The sequence below is a fragment of the Melitaea cinxia genome, chromosome 29, assembly GCF_905220565.1.
Source record: "Melitaea cinxia chromosome 29, ilMelCinx1.1, whole genome shotgun sequence".
In the NCBI taxonomy this organism is placed as follows: domain Eukaryota; kingdom Metazoa; phylum Arthropoda; class Insecta; order Lepidoptera; family Nymphalidae; genus Melitaea; species Melitaea cinxia.
Window position 1 is genome coordinate 8,259,782 of NC_059422.1, and position 20,424 is coordinate 8,280,205.

The window sequence follows — 20,424 nt, forward strand, 5'->3', positions numbered from 1 at the left end:
CATCAGGGTCTTAGGCGTAGTTTAATGCTTTAAAGCCTTCTTCCTTATAGCTATCCTACTATTTTAATTTAACATTTAGTTCATATCGGTTTGAGGACATTAATAGTGCCTATATATGAGAAATTGGCGCGGTTGGGATTGACCCTGCTACCAGTTCCAGGGTTGTAGGTTCGATTCCGACCCGATTTTGTGTTGTATTTATATTTGTTTTATGTTCGTGTATATTTATTAAACAAAAAATATGAATCTTGATGTTAGTCAGCTGTTACCTAAAACATAAGTATACTTTAGGGATAGACGACCTAGGAAGTTTAATAGACTAAAAAATGGGTGCGTTGTAATAAAATAATTATTCCTTTTTTATATTCATGTCACTCAGATTGTTGCTCGTTAATACGGTTAGTCTTAAAATATTTCTTTGTGGCAGATTAAGAACTTTTAAACTAAGAATCGAGTGGTATCATTCATTAAATCTGGTAAGGTTTACCTGATCAGTGGTAGATGGTAGGCCTCCCTTGTGCCCCAAATGTGACTGACACATGACGCATTACTAAAGATTGGCAACTTTGTTGTCATTGTCAAGATAAGTAGCAGACAGCAGAATACGTCATTTGAATATTTTGAAAAACTCACTCGTAAGAAGTTTATACAAAGCTATAATTTCTATGTGACAGACGAAATCCACTAGCCCCACGAGCATTAATGAAAGCCATTAAACCTAAGAATTATATTGAAGTTTATATTCCGGTATTGATTGGGGCAAAGCGAACTGAACTGGGGTAAAGCGAACTGAACTGGGGTAAAGCGAACTGAACTGGGGTAAAGCGAACTGAACTGGGGTAAAGCGAACTTAAATGGGTAACTTACACCTAAAAGATTGTTTAAGATAAGCACTACAGAAGAAATAAAACAACAAAATAAAGACGGCAAGTTAATTTTATTATTCATTAATTGTTACATATCTACCAACAATCTGTTGTCTATGGGTCCACAATGACACGAACTTGCAGACAATATAATTTTATATAAATATAAAGCCGTTACTTATTCCAATGCGTTAACCTTAGGAACTACATTTTGGTAAACACTTTTTGTCCATTACATAGTCTTTTTATTATTGGGGCTAGGTTAAAGTCCTGTATCAGCGGTTAATGATAAACCTATCTATAATGGTATGTAACAGATATAAGTCTGTTATATATTTCTTTTTCATAGTCAAACTCCACTATGGTTAAATACTATTTGCAAGTAATACTGAAGTTGGAGCTTATTAAATCAGATGACAGAGCCCAACGGCCTCTTATCTACTATTGAAACCTATCAGGAACTTAGATGCACTATAATCCTTATCAATAACCGTTGAAACAGACCCTAATAGTATTTTTTTAATTACAGTGTTTGAGTTATTCTCTAATGACTACCTATATATATATATATAATGCGTATTTACGCGCCAATTTTTTCATCGACCGTCGTATGAGTCGATGCAATTGAAGTCGCTTTTTTTTTAGTTTGAGAGTAAACACAATTATTGTTCCTTTTAATGGAATTCTAATATATAAGGAGTCCTATGCCCAGCAGTGGGATGATACAGGCTGAAGCGATATACACTGAACTTCAACTATTGCTTCTGTTTGACTGATGATTTGTATGTTAGCTTGGAAATTGTATGAACTATTTATATTTCGATTTAATATTTATTTACATGTTAGTATTTTGCTAGGAAATATATCTTTTACATAGTGTAAGATATATGGACATATTGTTGTTTGTCTGCAAGTACTCGTCAACTACATAACTTATATATAATGGACTAACATTTGGATCATTATTGTTCATCTTAACCGCAATTAAAACATAAAATTTATAATTCAATAATAAATAATATAAATTTTACAATAATAATTTCTGTATATTCTTGTATTGTATACGAGGGTAGAAATAAAACAAATTTAACATACAATGATAAAACAATTGTTACGGTTTTGCCAATTCATTTTTATAATATCATATTAACCGAATATGATATAAACTTTAAACATATAAATAACAAAAAAGGCCTTTCTATATCATTATTTTATATGTATATATTAATATAATATTGCGATATATATACAATAGACCTCATCATAGTTTGACAAAACAGCCTTTTCCTTCTATGAATATGTATGCATATACATATAAAACAAAAATCCAGACACATTAAACCAACCCATACACACTACAGACCACTCGTCAGCTACACACAACACCAGTCCACAGCAGTCGTGTAGTCACGAGGCAGTTCACAACTGAACGCTAACTGCTGCTAGGAGTGGTAGTGGTGCTGGTAGGTAGTGGTGGGTTGGTTTAATGTTGTCGCTTGTGTTCATCTGTTTTTTAGCATTTTATTATTAAAAATATACCTAGTATGAGATTTTTAATCATTAAAATATATTTCAATAAAACGAGGAAATATTTTTTAATCGACAGATAAAAAATAAAAACAGACAATAAAAAATTGCGGTTATGATTGTTATAATTATTTGTACATGCAGTTCTAATTAACATAATTGAAATTTAAAAAAAAGTTACATATTTACAATAAAAACAATTTTACAACAAATCATTAAAAATATTTATTATTATTATTATTGTAATTAAAAAATAAAACTATTATTAATTACTATTTCAATCATGTAAATCAAATCATTAGTAATATATGAGCTATTTCAATAATAGCCTCAACCGGTTTTATCACAAAGGCTGTACCGATTTTGAACAAACATTTGGCAAATGAAAAACAACTAAATATTTGTATGTTTATATTGTATGATTTGGATGGACCCATTCCATTACTACAGATTATGCAATTTTCTTAAGTATATAAAGCCGCGTGAAGATAGTAAGCGTATTTTACTAAAAAAGCTATCAGCAAATATCTTATGAAGTAATTTAATACGTTATGAGTTATACTTTGACTGTTCATAAATATAGTTATTTTTATTCCTTTCAATATAGGTCGTGCGTATTAAAAACAAAAACACCGAATTTCTAAGGTCAATATTACGATTTTAAGCAATTTGAGTTTTTTGGCGGGAAAAATTAGTTCCCAGAAGTGGGACACAGATTATAACAAGTTCTACTTAAAAAAAAAAACAAGATCTGTTTGAACCTACTATTACTAAGTTAAATAATACTTTGAGTCCAATCTCTACCAACATCAAATATACCGAATATTCATTCATTCATTTAGATTAATGGCTTCCAACAAAATATACCGAATAGACCGACGCGACCAATGCCAAACATTTGCCAAAATCGTCCGCCAACATATCACCAACGATTCAAAAAATTCCAATATCACACAAACGTAACAACCAATCGGAACGCGCCACGCACACAAACGCAATCACGATATTTGAAATAAGAACATTTTATTTGTAAACTTTTTTTTTAATCGTACGCAAAAATTTTCGTTCCAAGTTTGAAACTTTTTTTTAAAATTGTACGTTAAGGTTTTTGTTCCAAATTTAAATTAACATTGGAATGGAATTCTTTGTTAGCTGTGACGTCATTCACCATATTTGTTCCAAGCTCTTGTCAATAATCGAAAATGGCGTCCATAACAATGATATTTCATAGATTTTTATGTAATATGACGCTTTTTAAAGATAAATACTTTAAAAATCTTCATTAATTTCACTGATATGATCACAATTTTCTATTATAGACATAATATTATTCGAAAACGAAATAAAATCAGTTGTACAGATCATTTTACTCATAACACAATGCTTCAACTCAACTGCTCCTAGCCCTTAAGGGTCGTTAAACAGTCCTTCACTGTTAATTTCCCGCGGTTCCACCAGTATTATTGAGGCCTAAGGTCGGTAGTTGCTATCCGGTCAATTTTCGGCCTCGGCGTTGTGTCACTGACTGTTCGCTAGTTCGTCCATACGACAACTGGAGAAAAAAAAAATAATTTATTAATACAGTAACCCTTGTGACACATATCGCTGTCCCCGGGCAATAAAGCGGTAATATCAAAAATCAAATTTTACAGGAGAAATAAAAGAAGCTAATTTGTTTATAGTGCAGTGTACAGTGATCCAAAACAGACGTCCAATATGTCAAATGAAAGCTATTTTTTTTACCAATTTAAGCTTTTAAAAATATTTTTTTAAAAACAAATCATATATTTTTTTTTATGAAATAATTAAAAAAATGTATAATACAATTCATAGATGATACTATTTTAATTGCAAGATCATTAACAATTACTGTAAATATGTTCACCGGTTTTTTGTGTTATTTTTCTTAAGAATAATGCAATAATACATAGCTTAGTCGTAAGAGAATTATCCATGCAATAAAACGGTTATTGTCATTTATTCTAACGAAATATTAATAAAAAAAACTGAAAAAAATAAGAGTGATAGATTGATACTCAGAGAAGCCAAAAATTAAATAACATTAAAAAGGGTGTAACCGGCGTATACCGCTTTATTGCCCGGGGCCAGCGATATAGCTTTGTTGTGGGGTAAGATTAAATGGGGACAATTTAAAGTTTTATTACACCATCAAAGTGGGGTAAATTATACCCTATAGCCCACCTTCTCTATCACGTGTATCTGTTAATATTTTTTGGGGTGAAGTTGACCCCACTGAAATGGTATTAGAATATTCGACTATTAATTTTTACCTTATCTCATACGTGTACCTGTTAATATTTGTGGGAAAGAAATAGACGAAATTAAAATAGTTAACGAGAGACTTTTAAAGTGGGGTCAACTTTACCCCATATTTTTTACCACGTATATCTATTAAGGTTGTCAGAGTAGTAATTTAATGTTTTTAGAGATTTTTAAAGACTAGCATATTTAAACAAACAAACACAGTATATAATATATAATAGTAATAAGAGGTTCTTTACATCAATCGATCTCCCTATTTGCCCAGCAGTGGGACGAATTCGGGCTATAACTATAGTAAAATAAGATAAAAGTAAACTAACCGGACCGCCATCTCCGCGACCTCGAGGCTGGGGTAGTCCAGCTCCTTGACGAGGCACAGCACCGCGGACAGAAGGTTAGAGTTCTAGAACGTGCATAAAATAAGCCTTAGATACTTGATTGAAATACTGTGTATCCTTTATTGCAATTTGAACACTTATCGACAATTTTACATCAGCCCGACTGGGGAAGTACCTCGACCTTACAGAAGATCACAGCTGAATAATACAGGTGTGAAGTAGTGTTGTGTTCCTGTGGTGAGTAAGGTAGAGGTTTGCTGGAGATTTTGATTTTAATTTGCAGGCCTCTAAATAATGCATACTTCTGGTGTTGCAGGCGTTTATAAGATATATTCGACGACACGTTAGCGCAGCGGTCATAGCACTGGCTGTTGTGCTGGCGGTCGCAGGTTCGATTCCCGCTCACGACAGACATTTGTATCGACCATATAGATGTTAGTCGTGGTCTGGGATTATGTTTGTGTATTGTATGTGTTTCCGGACCCCCAACACAGGAGAAAATCCTACTGAGGGATCCGTTGTCATCATCATCATCATTCCAGCCTATTGCAGTCCACTGCTGGACATAGGCCTCCACAAGTTCGCGCCAAAAATGCGTGAAATCATGTGTTTTGCCCATAGTCACCACGCTAGGCAGGCAGGTTGGTGACCGATCCGTTGTGTGAAGCGTTTATTGTTATTATTATTAATAGGCTACGGTAACCGCTTACCAACAGATGGATCGTACGCTTGTTTGCCAACTATATAGTTAAAAAAAAACGAGCGTTGCTTAAGACCACACGACTGAAGTAGAACTTCTTTAGCTCCATCTAACAGATATCTCCCTCTCAACTTCCGTTCGCCTCGCCTGATCACACTTTTCGTAACGCACACGTCACACATGCACCAGCTTAGTCCCCGGACCAAGCGTGCGTAAAGAAGGTAATCTGTCTCTCTGCCTCTCTTTCCCAACCGATTGTCTCAATTCCCACCTCACTCGCCCTCAGGCCCTCATCAGTCAGCTCCTAACTACACTCACCCTGGCGACGGGTCTCCTCGTGAACCCGCGGTGCTCCGCCATCACGGCGGACGGGTACTCTCTCTCTCTGTCCCTCACGCTGTCTCTATCCCTATCTCTGTCCCGCTCCCTCTCCCAGTCACCTCGCACCGAGTACGTTTCGCTTCTGAGAAATTACATAGATGATAATAATAATTTAATATGAAATTAAATGACATCATTTATTTCGCCAAAGGTGATACACACACTTAACGAACGTCAAAAATTAATAACATTTACAAAAAGAAAGTTAAGGTATCAAAAATATCAATCAATAAAATAAAAAATTACATCTTAACATTAGGTACATTACAAAACTTAGGTAAAGTACACAGTGTTATAAGCAACCTTAACTATAGTGCGTTCAACGAGCCGAGATACCAAATGTAAACAAATCAAATGCGAGGTCATTCAACTATGCAGGGTTTTGTAACCTTTTTTTTACTTACAAAAATTTTTAAAATGTAAAATATATTTATATTCTAATAATTACTGAATTAAATATAATTAATTAAATATAATTATGTATATAAGATTTGATACTTCTTAAATAATAATTATCGAAATATAAAAATCACCCCGAGCGCTTCAGGACACGGAATGAAATAAAAATAAATAATACATAATTGTGTTTGCTCGCAAACGAAAAAAAAACCGACTTCAATTACATCGACGAGTAATACAAAGTAGATCGACGAAAACATAGTCAAGTAACTTTGCGTTACAAAGATTACTCAAAAAGTAGTTATTAGATCTCAATAAAATTTATATGTGACCACATGACAAACATCAGCTTTCGATTAAATTAAAAATTATTAAAATCGCTACACCCAGTAAAAAGATATTTCAAGAAATTCCCTCGATTTCTCTGGGATCCTATCATCAGATCCTGGTTTCCTTATCATGGTAATAAACTTGGGATGTCTCCTTTCCAACAAAAAAAGAATTATCAAAATCGGTACATCCAGTAAAAAGTTATGCGGTATAATACAAGGTAGGTCGACGAAAAAAGCGTCAAGTAAAAACGCATTATTAGATATCTCGAAAAGTAGTTGTTAGATCTCAAATAAATTTAAATGGGACCAATTGACACACATCACCTTTCGATTAAAAAAAAATTGTCGAAATCGGTCCACACGGTCAAAAGTTCTAATGTAACATACATAAAAAAAATACAGTCGAATTGAGAACCTCCTCCTTTTTTGGAAGTCGGTTAAAAATCAAAGGGCCGTCCGCGGTCCGATTGTTTTCAAGGCCAGTTAAAATATCGTTCGACCTTGCAGAGCGACGTGCAGCAGATAGCAAACAAACAAGATAGAAAGAGATAGACTATATTTTGTTTGTTCCGTCGTCGTTACGAAAAAATGATGGGCTTTGTTTACATTTGGTATCTCTTCTCGTTGAAAAGACTTTAAGTCAAATTTTTAGAATAGAAAATGAATAGTCAAACAATATCTTCACATTGATATTATTTCAGTACTTATTATTTCTTGTATATTAACATCTGTAAAAGTAACTGTCGCTTATTTTTTTTTTACTTCCAATTCCTATTCAGACCAGGAAGACCAGGTTGTACCAGGTTGTATAGTTTCACACATCATGATCATCACTACAGCCTATTGCAGTCCACTGCTGGACATAGGCCTCCCCAAGTTCGCGAAAAACTCGCCAACGTTCGCGTGAACCCATGTGTGTTACCCACAGTCACCACGCTGGGCACGCGGGTTGGTGACCGCAGGGCTGGCTTTGTCGCACCGAAGACACTGCTGCCCGTCTTCGGCCTGTGTATTTCAAAGCCAGCAGTTGGATGGTTATCCCGCCATCGGTCGGCTTTTTTAAGTTCCAAGGTAGTAGTGGAACTGTGTTGTCCCTTAGTCGCCTCTTACAACACCCACGGGAAGAGACGGGTATATAGTTTAGTTCAGGCTAAGCAAAAATTTTATCTGGAAATGCGATATTCGATGCAAAAAATAACAAGTTTTTTTTTTTGAATTTTCTTCGAACATCGCATTTCTGACCAACTCATAGTTCTGGAATCGGCAAAGTTTTGAGAGATTACTTAGGAAACTAGACTCAGCGTGAATTCGCTTATTTGCCGATTCAAGACTGTTTCTAGAAGATTCCCACCTATCCCTGTCGGAGTGGTCGTGCGGTGACGTCAGCGCGTTCCCGCTGTGTCGCCACTCGCCATTTGTCGGGTAAGAGTACTCCTGTAACAACATACACACACATTAGCCACACAATTAACTGAAGTAGGGCACAGGAGGAAATTTCCTGCTCAAAATCTAGAGCAGCTCGACTGGGGAAGTACCTCGAGCTTACGGAAGATCACAGCTAAATAAGATTACTTTCAAGCAATATTGTGATCTTGTTGGCGAGTAAGGTGACGAGAGTTCCTGGGGGATTGGGGATAGGGTCGACAACGCGTTTGCGATGCTCCTGGTGTTGCAGACGTCAATAAGCTACGGTAATTTCTTACCATCAGGTGAGCCGTACGCTTGTTTGACGACCTAGTTATATATTTAAAAAAAACAGATTTATCGTAATTTTGACATGTTTATGTGTGTCCGGACTTTTGATATAGGATGGATACCCTACTTGGGGTCAACATTCAACAACATCACAGACAGGTACAACTGTCAACAAAAATCAATTTTATAAGTACTATAACAAGACACAAGGATACGAGTTACGAGAACAATTGAGGTGTATGTGTTGATTAGCTGACAGCAATATATGTTAAAGAATTTTGTTGTAAAAATACCGTATATTGAGACCAAACATTGTCCAGAAGACGTTCATTACCAATAAAACCGCCATTATTGCAGTTTACACTGCTAGTTTCGGTTAAAAGAGGCAGTTGCCTTCTTTATCCAATTGAAGGAATCAAATACTAAAATTAGAATATAATCAAAGTTGCATGACATCTAAATACAGATAATCAATCACCTAAATAGAGATTTTGTGACTAAAATTTTTACAGATAAGTCGATATGGTTTATTAAATTGTTGTTATTAACATTATTGATAATATTTACAGGGTTAGTAAATATATGAAATATTACAATACATTATAGGTATACAATGTCATCAGAGTTTGCTTTGACGAAGGTTTTATATTTATATAGGTCGCTAGACATTTCACGATATTTACCCCCCCGCCCCTTAAGCAAAATATAGTTACAGCCAAGCTGGTGATGGTACCTTAACACTGTGAGCAGACACGGAGTGTCGGAGTGAGGCCGCGTCCGGCGAGCGAGGACCACCGCGAGGCTGGAAAAATAACAAAAAAGGACATAACTCAGTGACTTACTACTAACTCATTAATCACTCTTCTCTTACTCACTGTTTATAATTATATACAATTACACTTCAAGCACCATACCTTAGTAGGTATACCACAAAAAATCCATAGTTGAACAATTTAAAGTATAGCGAATGAGCTATTAAACGAATGCAGTGATGATAACATCTTCGATATCTCCAACAACTTTTTGTAATAGAATAACAAAATCAAAAACAACGTTCATGTTGCAAAATATTTTTTTTTATTTTGATTTATTTTGAAAACAGACAGTCCAGAGATTTAGTTCAAAGCTAATTACATTAAAAAAAAAGAAATACACCATTTAAATATAATATAACAGAAGAATTAAAAATATAAATTCTTGACATCTTATCATTATCATCACTTCAAGCCTATCGCAGTCCACTGCTGGACATAGGCCTCCACAAGTTCGCGCCAAAAACGGCGTGAACTCATGTGTTTTGCCCATAGTCACCACGCTGGGCAGGCGGGTTGGTGACCGCAGGGCTGGCTTGTCTTGACATCTCTCGAAACGATTTTTATAAATAACATAAAAACATGAATTGAAGTTTGATTATTATTAATTTATAAAAAGTTTGTATAGTGTGGATACCCCACAAAGGCTAAGGAAAGTAAAAATAAATATCTTTACGTTTATTTTACAATATAATTAAAATATTATCCATCTTTATTGATATTAAATATTTAAGAAAACACAATTAATTATATTTCATCATTACAGCCTATACAGTCCACTGCTGGACATAGGCCTCCACAAGTTTATGCCAAAAATAACGTGAACTCATGTGTTTTGCCCATAGTCACCACGCTGGGCAGGCGGGTTGGTGACCGCAGTACTGGCTTTGTCGCACCGAAGACGCTGCTGCCCGTCTTCGGCCTGTGTATTTCAAAGCCAGCAGTTGGATGGTTATCCCGCCATCGGTCGGCTTCTTAAGTTCCAAGGTGCTTGTGGAACCTTGTTATCCCTTAGTCTCTCTTACGACACCCACGGGAAGAGAGGGGGTGGCTAAATTCTTTAGTGCCGTAGCCACACAGCACAATTAATTAATTATATTTATGAAGTTTAAAAAAAAACAACACGCCCACAAACACAAATGACATAATTATGCTTTTTTAGTAATTATAATTATTAAAAAAAAAAATTATTCAATGATCATTGTTAGTAAGAGACATAAAGACAATTATATTTATGTAAGTATTTGTTTATGACAATATTTCTACAGATTAGCAAATCAACTTTAAAATACACATATACTAATATATGACTATACTGTTTCATCAAAATCGGGTCAGTACATTTTGATATTTACGCGTCTTTGTTTTTGCACATTGTATTTATTTTACGTGTAATGAATCATATTAAATTATTATTATTATTGAAAAATTAAAATTAAATATGTACTTCTTTCCCATTATACACGTATCTATTCTGGCGGGTCTACCCACCGTGCCTCGGAGAGCACGTTAAGCCGTCGGTCGCGGTTGTTATCATGTACACCTGATAGCAATCAGTACTCATAGTGGGAACATATGGAACATGGGTGGATTAAGCTCTGACTTTTCTCTTACACGGATAAAGTGGCCTATGCCCAGCAGTGGGATGTAACAGGTTGAATCGTGTGTAGTGTGTATAGTGTTAGTCTCACTTCGTAGTGCGAGGCGGTCATGGCGGGGTGGTCGTAGCGCTCGTCGGGGTCGGGGGACGCGCGCCGCGCGGGGGACGCCGGGCACTGCGCGTGCGCACACATTCATACATAAATTAGTTTTCTAATTATTATGTCCTTATATGATATTTGAATAGATTTCACTATAGTGCTCAGCGGTAACATCATCTACCATCTTTGATAGATATCTCTCAGAGATAAATTCGCCCTTGCCAACGTTCAATGTAATTTTATTTCATTTATAAAAGTTTGTATCAACACTTTTGTTTTTATGGGACTCACTGCTAATATCATTTTTGAAATGAGTCGCTCATAAGCGTGTGATAGGCGTCTGCGACGTCGCCGAAACATCTTCGGCGATAGACCTTTAGAGTTTAGGTAAAATGTAATATTTTGAACGATTTTGGTCATTTGGTTCATATTACTGTATGTTCTTTTAGGGTAGTTCGATAATTTTTATTAATAAAAGGTAGATTGATTTCAAGATTTATGCAAAGGTAATGTATTTATTTTCTAAAAACTATTTTTATTCTAGAAATTAATAAATGAAAAAGTGTAACCCTTTACTAATTGTAATTGCAAAATATTACTGTATAATCTACTAGCGACCCGCCCCGGCTTCGCACGGGTGCAATGCTGATACTAAATATACTACAGAATGTCTTTATTTATAGTGTGAAGCTAGCTTACAGCATAGTTATTAACATAATAACAACAACATTCAAATATGCGTCGTTAGATTACACGTTGTTACAGAATGTGTTGAAGAAATAAAGGTTCCCTGCTCGTTCCCCGTAGGTTATAGCGTGATAATTTGTAGCCTATATGTTGACCCGACTTCTTAATAATATTCGTGCCAAATTTGAAGTAAATCCATGCAGTACTTTTTGAGTTTATCCCGGACATACATATTGACAAACAGACAAACAGACAAAAATTCTAAAAACCATATTTTTGGCTTCGGTATCGATTGTAGATCACACCTCAAGTATTCTTTTAAAAATATATTCAATGTACAGTTTTGACTTTCCTACCATTTTTTTATATTTAAAATTATAAGTAGGTAGAATAAATAATTTAATAATAATACCAGCGTAGTATTACTTAGTAATTTAATATTATTATTAGAAATTAAAATATATACATAAAAATTATTAGTATTTAAATAACTTATATGGATAACCATATTTTCTTTCAGCCATTACTTTATAGCAGAATAAGCACAATCGAATCTTTAGTGCAAACATTTCAGAAGCACACCACACCAAGAACATGCGTATCGCAATCATTTCATATATGGGTACATAATATATAACATAATATAATAATTAAAAGACAATGTTAATAGTATTATTGAAACGAAATGACGGGCCAGGAGGAAAATGAGAGTGTCTTTTTTTTGTTAAACATATTTAAAATAAAATGCCTAAATAGATAATAATTTATCAGTTATAAAATTTATCAAAAACTAATTTATAAATATTTTATTAGTCTTTGACGAATATTATCATGTGGCATATAGGTGGGCTGTATAGTCACCTAAAATGGATTGAAAATAGTGGCAAAGATGACTATTTTTCCTGCACTATATTGGTAGCGGGAAGTAATGGCTTTTTTTAACAATAACAGAGTAAATAAATAAATGATAAAGGTGATCGATTTATTTTATAATTGAATTGATATATATTTTTATTTCCTCGATTCCTACATTAAAATTTAACTTTATAAAATGGCCCTTCTGAAGAATTTGATTAATGTGACTTAACCCCTTTTCTCCCTGGCCATTCTTATACAAAAATAAAATACAAAAATAAGTATGTAACATACTTATCCGTATATATGAATACATAAAGAAGGAAAATGGTTATATTGACGTAGTCGGCTCGTTAAGTAGTGACAGACAAAACACACCTGCTGGGGCGGAGAGCGCGGGGGCTCCGCCGCCGGCTCGGGCTCCGCCGGGCTGTCGCTGCCCTGCGCCCACTATATGTTAGTCATCGCACATATATATAAACGACATATTTGACAGTAACTATAAAACAAATACGAAATATATCAATATAAAAGAAAAAGAATAAAAATATGTACAAATGGGTACTTTTTTTATGTAACTAGTTCGGCAAACAAGTGTACGGCTAACCTGAACAGAGCTCTGGCCATCTTACTCACCACAGGGACACAAGAACAGAGCAGTGTTATGTAGCTGTGACCTTCTGTGAGGTTGAGGGCTTCTGCAAATTTTTAGCAGGATATATGCTCGTGTGCCCTACCTAATTTTGTAAACGAAATTATCCGAAACCAATAATCCGAAATAATTTTGTAAACGAAATTATCCGAAACCAATAATCCGAAAAAAAAAAATAATATCCGTATCCCGTATTCGAAAATTCGTATCCGTAACGACCCTGCTGCCAAATATGTCGTTATAAATTAGCACAAATATTATTGATTATATTATATTAGCTATTATATACACATATACAAGTCATTTATATATTAAAATTATTACATTTAATAATTACATGAAATAGTTACAGCCATTTATTATAGCACATACTGACATCATTTTCAAATATTTAATTTCATGCATTCCATCCAAACGTATTACATTCCTATAATTTTATAAACATGCTTTATAATATAATAACTTTATATAACTAATAATTAAATGCTTAATAAGAAAAAAGTCTCTTATTTTCTTTTAATTTTACTTAATTTCAATCCACATAAAAATTAAAATATTTAAAACTTTTACGAAACTAACATTAAAAATAGTTTTTTACAACGACACTCCACTAAAAGTTTAAAAAAAAATTAAAAGTACCCTCCAAAATGTAACATTTCTATTCTAACAAAAATACAAACACATTTTAAAACTACCACAACAACCATGCAAATCCATACATTCCTGCGCAAGTTAATCAAATCAAAAGTATGTATGTTCGTATGTTTTACCTCGTGTCTGTGTGCGTGCGTGGGGTGGGCGGGGGCGGGCGGGGCCGCGGTACGTGCGTAGTATGGTTCGGTCTCGCGCTCTGGACTCGATTCACAGGACCTCTGTCTACGATACTGGCCGTATGATTCTTGCTGTAATAATAATAATAATAATTAGGAAAAAAGCGAGTGTGCTTTAGACCACACGACTGAAGTAAAACTTCTGTACAATAGGTCTGCACTGTGTCTTAGATATACAGAACCTGAAAATGTGTGCTCCCACCTCTCTCTCTTGCTCCGTTCGCCTCGCCCGATCACAACTATTCGTATCGTTTTCGTCACGCATTCACCAGCTTACTCCCCAATTCAAGCGTGCGTAATGAAGCTTTACTTCAAAAACATATTCTCCGATGCCCCTAGGTGGTCTAGTAGGTTTTTTTTATGTCACTAGGTCGGCAAACAAGCGTACGGCTCACCTGATGGTAAGCGACTACCGCAGCCTATAGACACCTGCAACACCAGAAGCATCGCAAGCGCGTTGCCGACCCAATCCCCAATCCCCCCAGGAGCTCTGGTCACCTTACTCGCCAACAGGAACACAATACTGCTTGAAAACAGTATTATTTTGCCGTGATCTTCTGTAAGGTCGAGGTACGTCCCCCAGTCGGGCTGCTCCATATTTTGAGCAGGAAATTCCTGCTGTGCCCTACCTCGGTTATCGATAAGGTTGCCGTTTATAGAGGTCATCCATTAATCACGTAATATTCTTTCGCAGCTCTTTAACCCCTTGGTGATATGTGGTGAGGTTTTAAACTACCTTCCCCTACAGCTATAATCCGATAAAAAAATTTAAAATTCGAGCAATGTAATTACATCATTACAGCCCCTCCTCTCTCCTCCTTGTGACATTTCGTGATTTTGTGCCTGACGAAATATTACACATACGTTTTGAACCTCAGGTAACCAATGGACGACCCCTTACGATTGCTATTAATATTTTTTGCCATTCTATATATCAGATTATTATATCATCTATATCTATACTAATAAATATAAAGCCAGAGGAATTTGGTTCCTTATACTGCGAAAACTACTGAGCCGATCGAAATAATACTTATACCATAAGATGCAACGTGTTTCGGAGAAAGTTTTAGTATATTATATGTTAGTGATTACTTATCGTATAAAAAAATATGGACAAACAGAGGTCGCTAGTATATTACTATATAAGAACTCACTTGCTGTGGGTATCCCTCGTCGTCGGAATCTGGTATATGGACGCCTCTTCGCATCGCCTCTTGTACCTGAAAACAACATAATATCACTTAAATAATTGTGTTTGCTCGCAAACGAAAAAAAAACCGACTTCAATTACATCGAAGAGTAATACAACGTAGATCGACGAAAAAATAGTAATACTTTGTTCGTATTCCATATAACGCGACATTATAAAATTGTAGAATTATATAATGTTCTACTGTTATTTCTAACATTTTGTTAGCGATTGTAGGCAGAAATTTCATAAAAGGCCCGTCGTCGATTCGCGCGAAGCGCTGACATCGCTTATTACGGCGGGTTTTTTAGTTGAAGCGGATTTATATTGAATTACGGTTTATGTCTTTTTTATTAAAAATATTATGTAATGTTCATGTTTTCACACAGCTCCGATGCACGACTGGACTTTACCCCTTCAGATCAACTGTCTAAATAGGCACAAAAAGGCTTACTAGTCTAAGAAATATATTATTACTATATCAAATTGTAAATAAATGAATGCAATAACGCCATCTATCGGAACCTAATTGCGTTATTAGAAAACGTCTGAACGCCATCTCTAACAAGGTCATTCGTTCAGTAGATTTTACTGTTCAATTTTTTCATTCCGGGGCCTTAAATGAAAATCGATTCTTAAGGAGAAAACTCCAAAAACAGTCAAGTAAATACGCCATATCAGATATAGCTCAAAAAGTTCGAGTCAAATCTCAATTATATTTAAATGGGACCACATGACAAGCACCACCTATCGATTAAAAAAAGAATCATCGTTATCGGTCCACCCAGTAAAATAGTAATGAGGTTAATATAACGTTGGTCGACGTAAAATAGCCAAGTAAATACCCAGTATTAGCGATAACTCAAAAATTAAAAGCTCAAATATATTTATAACGAATAAACTGCTACTCTCTATTCTAGTGGAATATTGTAATTTGATCGATAGTGAACGAAGTAATTTCATTACATTTTGATAGATGGCGTTGTGGCAAAGTATTGAACATGACCACAGTCGTCTTAACCCTTAATTACTCGCACAAAGAATATTACATTACTGCTCGCATGGGGTCACGGGTGACCCCAAATAGTATGAGTAGTTTTTAATATATTTTGAAATATATAAGTAAATGAAACGATTTTATTATTAAAGTGCTATGTTTATTTTATAATATCTATAAGTAATAACATGAATTACTAATTAATTATACAAAAACAAGTTAAAATAAAATTAATATCAATAATCAACAATTTGTACTTAGGTATACAAAGATCATAGTAAATACTCGTATTTTTTTGGAACTCTCCAAATCACTCTCGTTACACTGTTGACAGTATATGTCAGAATGATCATAGCACACAAATCTTATACATTTCTTGCATTTTGTTGGTACTTTGCGATCGCATTTCCTCGGGCAGCTGTTGCAACGTCCACGTTTTGCAATGGTTGGCGGGACGCGATTTTCCAACTCGTGCTCTTCCATCAGACGTTTTTTTACCTTCTTAGGAGTTGCTCTGACTTCAAGTCGTAGTTTTTGGTTATTATGAATAAGTTCAACAGACAATTGCTGCAAGAAATTACGCCTCATGTGAGTACGTGATTTTCCGGTATTTACTCGATGTACAATGAGTGCATTTATGCCTGAAACATCTATCAGGTGGAAGGAAATGGCTAACGGCCACCGTTTGGTTCACCTCCCTACGTTGAATGTACCACACAAGTGATCATTGGTGTCCACTCCTCCATTAGTGCTGTTGTAAAATGTTATTATTTCAGGTTTCTGCTTGTCAGTTGAGGCTGAGTCGATATGAGCTACATGATGCATGGAAGATATCATCACAACAGCTTTATTTGGTTTTTGAACATAAGAAACCTGACCCTCCAATTTCTTCTTCATCAGAACCTCCTTCATTCTCTACCAACCATTGCGCAAATCGCTGTTCTCTCCTATCCATGACTAACTCTGACAAAAAGACAAAACTCGTAGTAAAACGGAATTTTTTGATGATTTCATTGTATAAAGATGTAAAAAACATATTTATAACAAACATTTATTCACTGAACATACAATAACACAAATATAATTCATAATACACAAAAAAAAATACATAAAATAAAAAACTTACCTCTTCCAAAAAAGTAACGTAATTACTCGCACGGGGTCAGCGCTAAAGAGTGCAGCGACGCATCCTTCCACTCCTGTGATTTGGTTGCTAGTAAAATACAAACTTAGACGCACGTTATGAAGCTAGCGAGGGCGCGGGAGAAATCGGGCCGAGCCAAGTGCTTCATTTTTTAACCCGAAAATGCTTTGACCCCATGCGAGTAATTAAGGGTTAACATCGTCATGTAAATACGTGTCATCAAAGATTACTCAAAAATTGCTCATTATATCTCAATCATATTTAAAACGGACGACATGACAAGTATTAGCTTTTGATTTATACAAAAAAGATCAAAATCAGTGCACCCAGTAAAAAGATATAACGTATAATACAACGTAGGGTGACGAAAAAACCGTCAAGTAAATACGCAATATTAGATATAACTCACAAATTACGAATCAAATCTCAATTAAATTTGAATGGGACCACGTGACGAATAGTAGCTTTTAATTTATATAAGAAACGTCAAAATCGGTGCACCCAGTAAAAAGTTATGAGGTATAATACAACGTAAGGTGACGAAAATAATGTCAAGTAAATACGCGTTATCAAAGATTAATCAAAAAGTAGTTATCAGATCTCAATAAAATTTATATGTGACCACATGATAAACATCAGCTTTCGATTAAAGTAAAAATTATCAAAATCGATACACCCAGTAAAAAGTTATTGCGGATTTTCAAGAGTTTCTCTCGATTTCTCTGGGATCCCATCATCAGATCCTGGTTTCCTTATCATGGTACCAAACTAGGGATATCCCCTTTCCAACAAAAAAAGAATTATCAAAATCGGTACACCCAGTAGAAAGTTATGTGGTATAATACAACGTAGGTCGACGAAAAAAGCGTCAAGTAAAAACGCATTATTAGATATAATTCGAAAAGTAGTTGTTAGATCTCAAATAAATTTAAATGGGACCAATCGGCACACACCACCTTTCGATTAAAACAAAATTTGTCGAAATCGGTCTACCTGGTCAAAAGTTCTGATGTAACATACATAAAAAAAAAAAAATAAAATAAAAAAATACAGTCGAATTGAGAACCTCCTCCTTTTTTGGAAGTCGGTTAAAAAACAAATTAAAACAATCTGTAAATTTGATGGTTTGCATCCGTATTAAGGGCTAACTTCAAGTAAATTTGAACACGGCGTTCTAATTTATTTCGGCTTAATAGGCCAAGCTAAGTGATAGTAATGAGGTGCTATGTAGTTCTATAATGAATGTTTATTTATTAATTAATCACAGTAATATTATAATGAAAACACTTTTTCGGATTTTGTCGCGGTTTATTAAGTCTTAGTTGCCCGACGTTTCGGATACTTTAGAGCAACCGTGGTCACGGGAGGACTGAAGAATGTCGGGCATTTCAAAATCTTAATAAACCGCGGTAAAATCCGAAAGTTGTTTCATTATAATAAGTGAAATTCGCGTAAACATTAGAATAAAGTAATATTTCTACATTAATCATCTATATATTAATATGTGAAGCAAAAACTTTGTACCCTTTTTACGAAAATTGCGCGGACGAAGGAGTATGAAATTTCGCACACTTATAGTTTATATAGTGGAGTGCATTCTAATATATTTTTTTTTAAATATGGCTAACAAATACACTACTATGTATTTGACACACACACGCATATGTATATATACTCTTTTTGTTTAATGTTCAAACTGATTAAATGAATTATGGTCGAATTTCGATAGCTGGGCGACCACTATATACTATATTTTATTATTCTTCATCTCATTCGCATCCTTGCCACAGAATCGCAACGATGTATTGTGTTAAGCAGTGTGTCACAAAGGCTGTAATTAGATGCACAAGATACAATGTTAGCTCACGCTTGGGAGAACTTTCAATGTCAGAGCCTTATTCTTGTGTTCCATTTGTAATTTAGGACAAGTTTTCTTATATTATGCTCTCATATATTTGTTATTTGATTCGTTTATCTACCATTTGATATGGTATTAATCTTTTTCTTAGACTAGTAAGCCTTTTTTATGCCTATTTAGACAGTCGATCTGAAGGAGTAAACTCCAGTCGTGCGTGGAAGCTGACACACACACACACATACGCACACACACACACACATACGCACACACACACACACACACGCGCACACGCGCACACACACACACACACACACACACACACACACACACGCACACACACACACGCACACTTTTTTTAAATTCTTTTATTAAATTTAGGGACTTTTTCCTATACAGGCACGCCAGTCCCATTGTGACTGGAACTTTAGTTTAAAGGATATGATTTAATTGTGGAGACGAAATTGTCTATGATTTTGTTTGGTTCTTCTTTTAATGATGTTAGAAAAGGTTTTACTGGTTAACAGTATATATTGTTATATTTATGTTAGATCAGAAAAAGTACTGTTACATCTCTGTATCTACATATATTCTTATATATTATATATTAAATAACATTTCCCGCATCACAGTAGCAATGTTTTGACTTTTTCTAAACAAGTAAGGTTCTCTGGAAGAGATACTGAAAAACACTAGCTATTTTGTTTTATACAACTAGGGCGGCAAACAAGCGTACGACCCAAAAAGTAATTATCGTAGCTTATAGACGCCTGCAACACCGGGAGCATCGCAAGTGCGTTGCCGACCCTACCCCCCCCCCCCACGAGGCTCTGGTCACCTTACTCACCACAGGAACACAACACTGCTTGAAAGCAGAATTATTTAGCTGTACCACAAGCTTCTATAGCATCGAAATACTTCCCCAATCGGGCTGCTCCAGAATTTGAGCCAGCTGTTTCCTGTTGTACCCTTAATTGAAATGAAAATGAAAAAAAAATATTTATTTCATTACCATCGAGTTATTTGTCACATTGTGATTGACTCCATTTTATTCGCGTAATTGAACGTATGCGTGTGATTTTCTATCTGGTCGTAACTAAGGTCTGATCTTAATTAGCGAAAATACAGATAATGTGCATCTCATATTGATTACTAATCAATAAGTCATCTGCATTGTTC

At 35.0% G+C, this 20,424-nt stretch overlaps 1 protein-coding gene across 1 annotated transcript in view; it reads right to left on the reverse strand.

The window, feature by feature from the left end:
• Positions 1-2,791: 2,791 nt before the first annotated feature.
• LOC123667799 overlaps positions 2,792-20,424 on the reverse strand; it is a 71,067-nt gene continuing 53,434 nt past the window's right edge. Inside the window, exons 5-13 of the mRNA XM_045601638.1 lie at positions 15,215-15,280; positions 13,998-14,129; positions 12,954-13,025; positions 11,025-11,108; positions 9,255-9,323; positions 8,178-8,260; positions 6,033-6,177; positions 4,997-5,079; positions 2,792-3,945 (exon numbers count right to left, since the gene is read on the reverse strand). Coding sequence (XP_045457594.1) covers positions 3,912-3,945; positions 4,997-5,079; positions 6,033-6,177; positions 8,178-8,260; positions 9,255-9,323; positions 11,025-11,108; positions 12,954-13,025; positions 13,998-14,129; positions 15,215-15,280 — 768 coding nt within the window. The 3' untranslated portion in view covers positions 2,792-3,911. The remainder of the gene's footprint in view (positions 3,946-4,996; positions 5,080-6,032; positions 6,178-8,177; positions 8,261-9,254; positions 9,324-11,024; positions 11,109-12,953; positions 13,026-13,997; positions 14,130-15,214; positions 15,281-20,424) is intronic.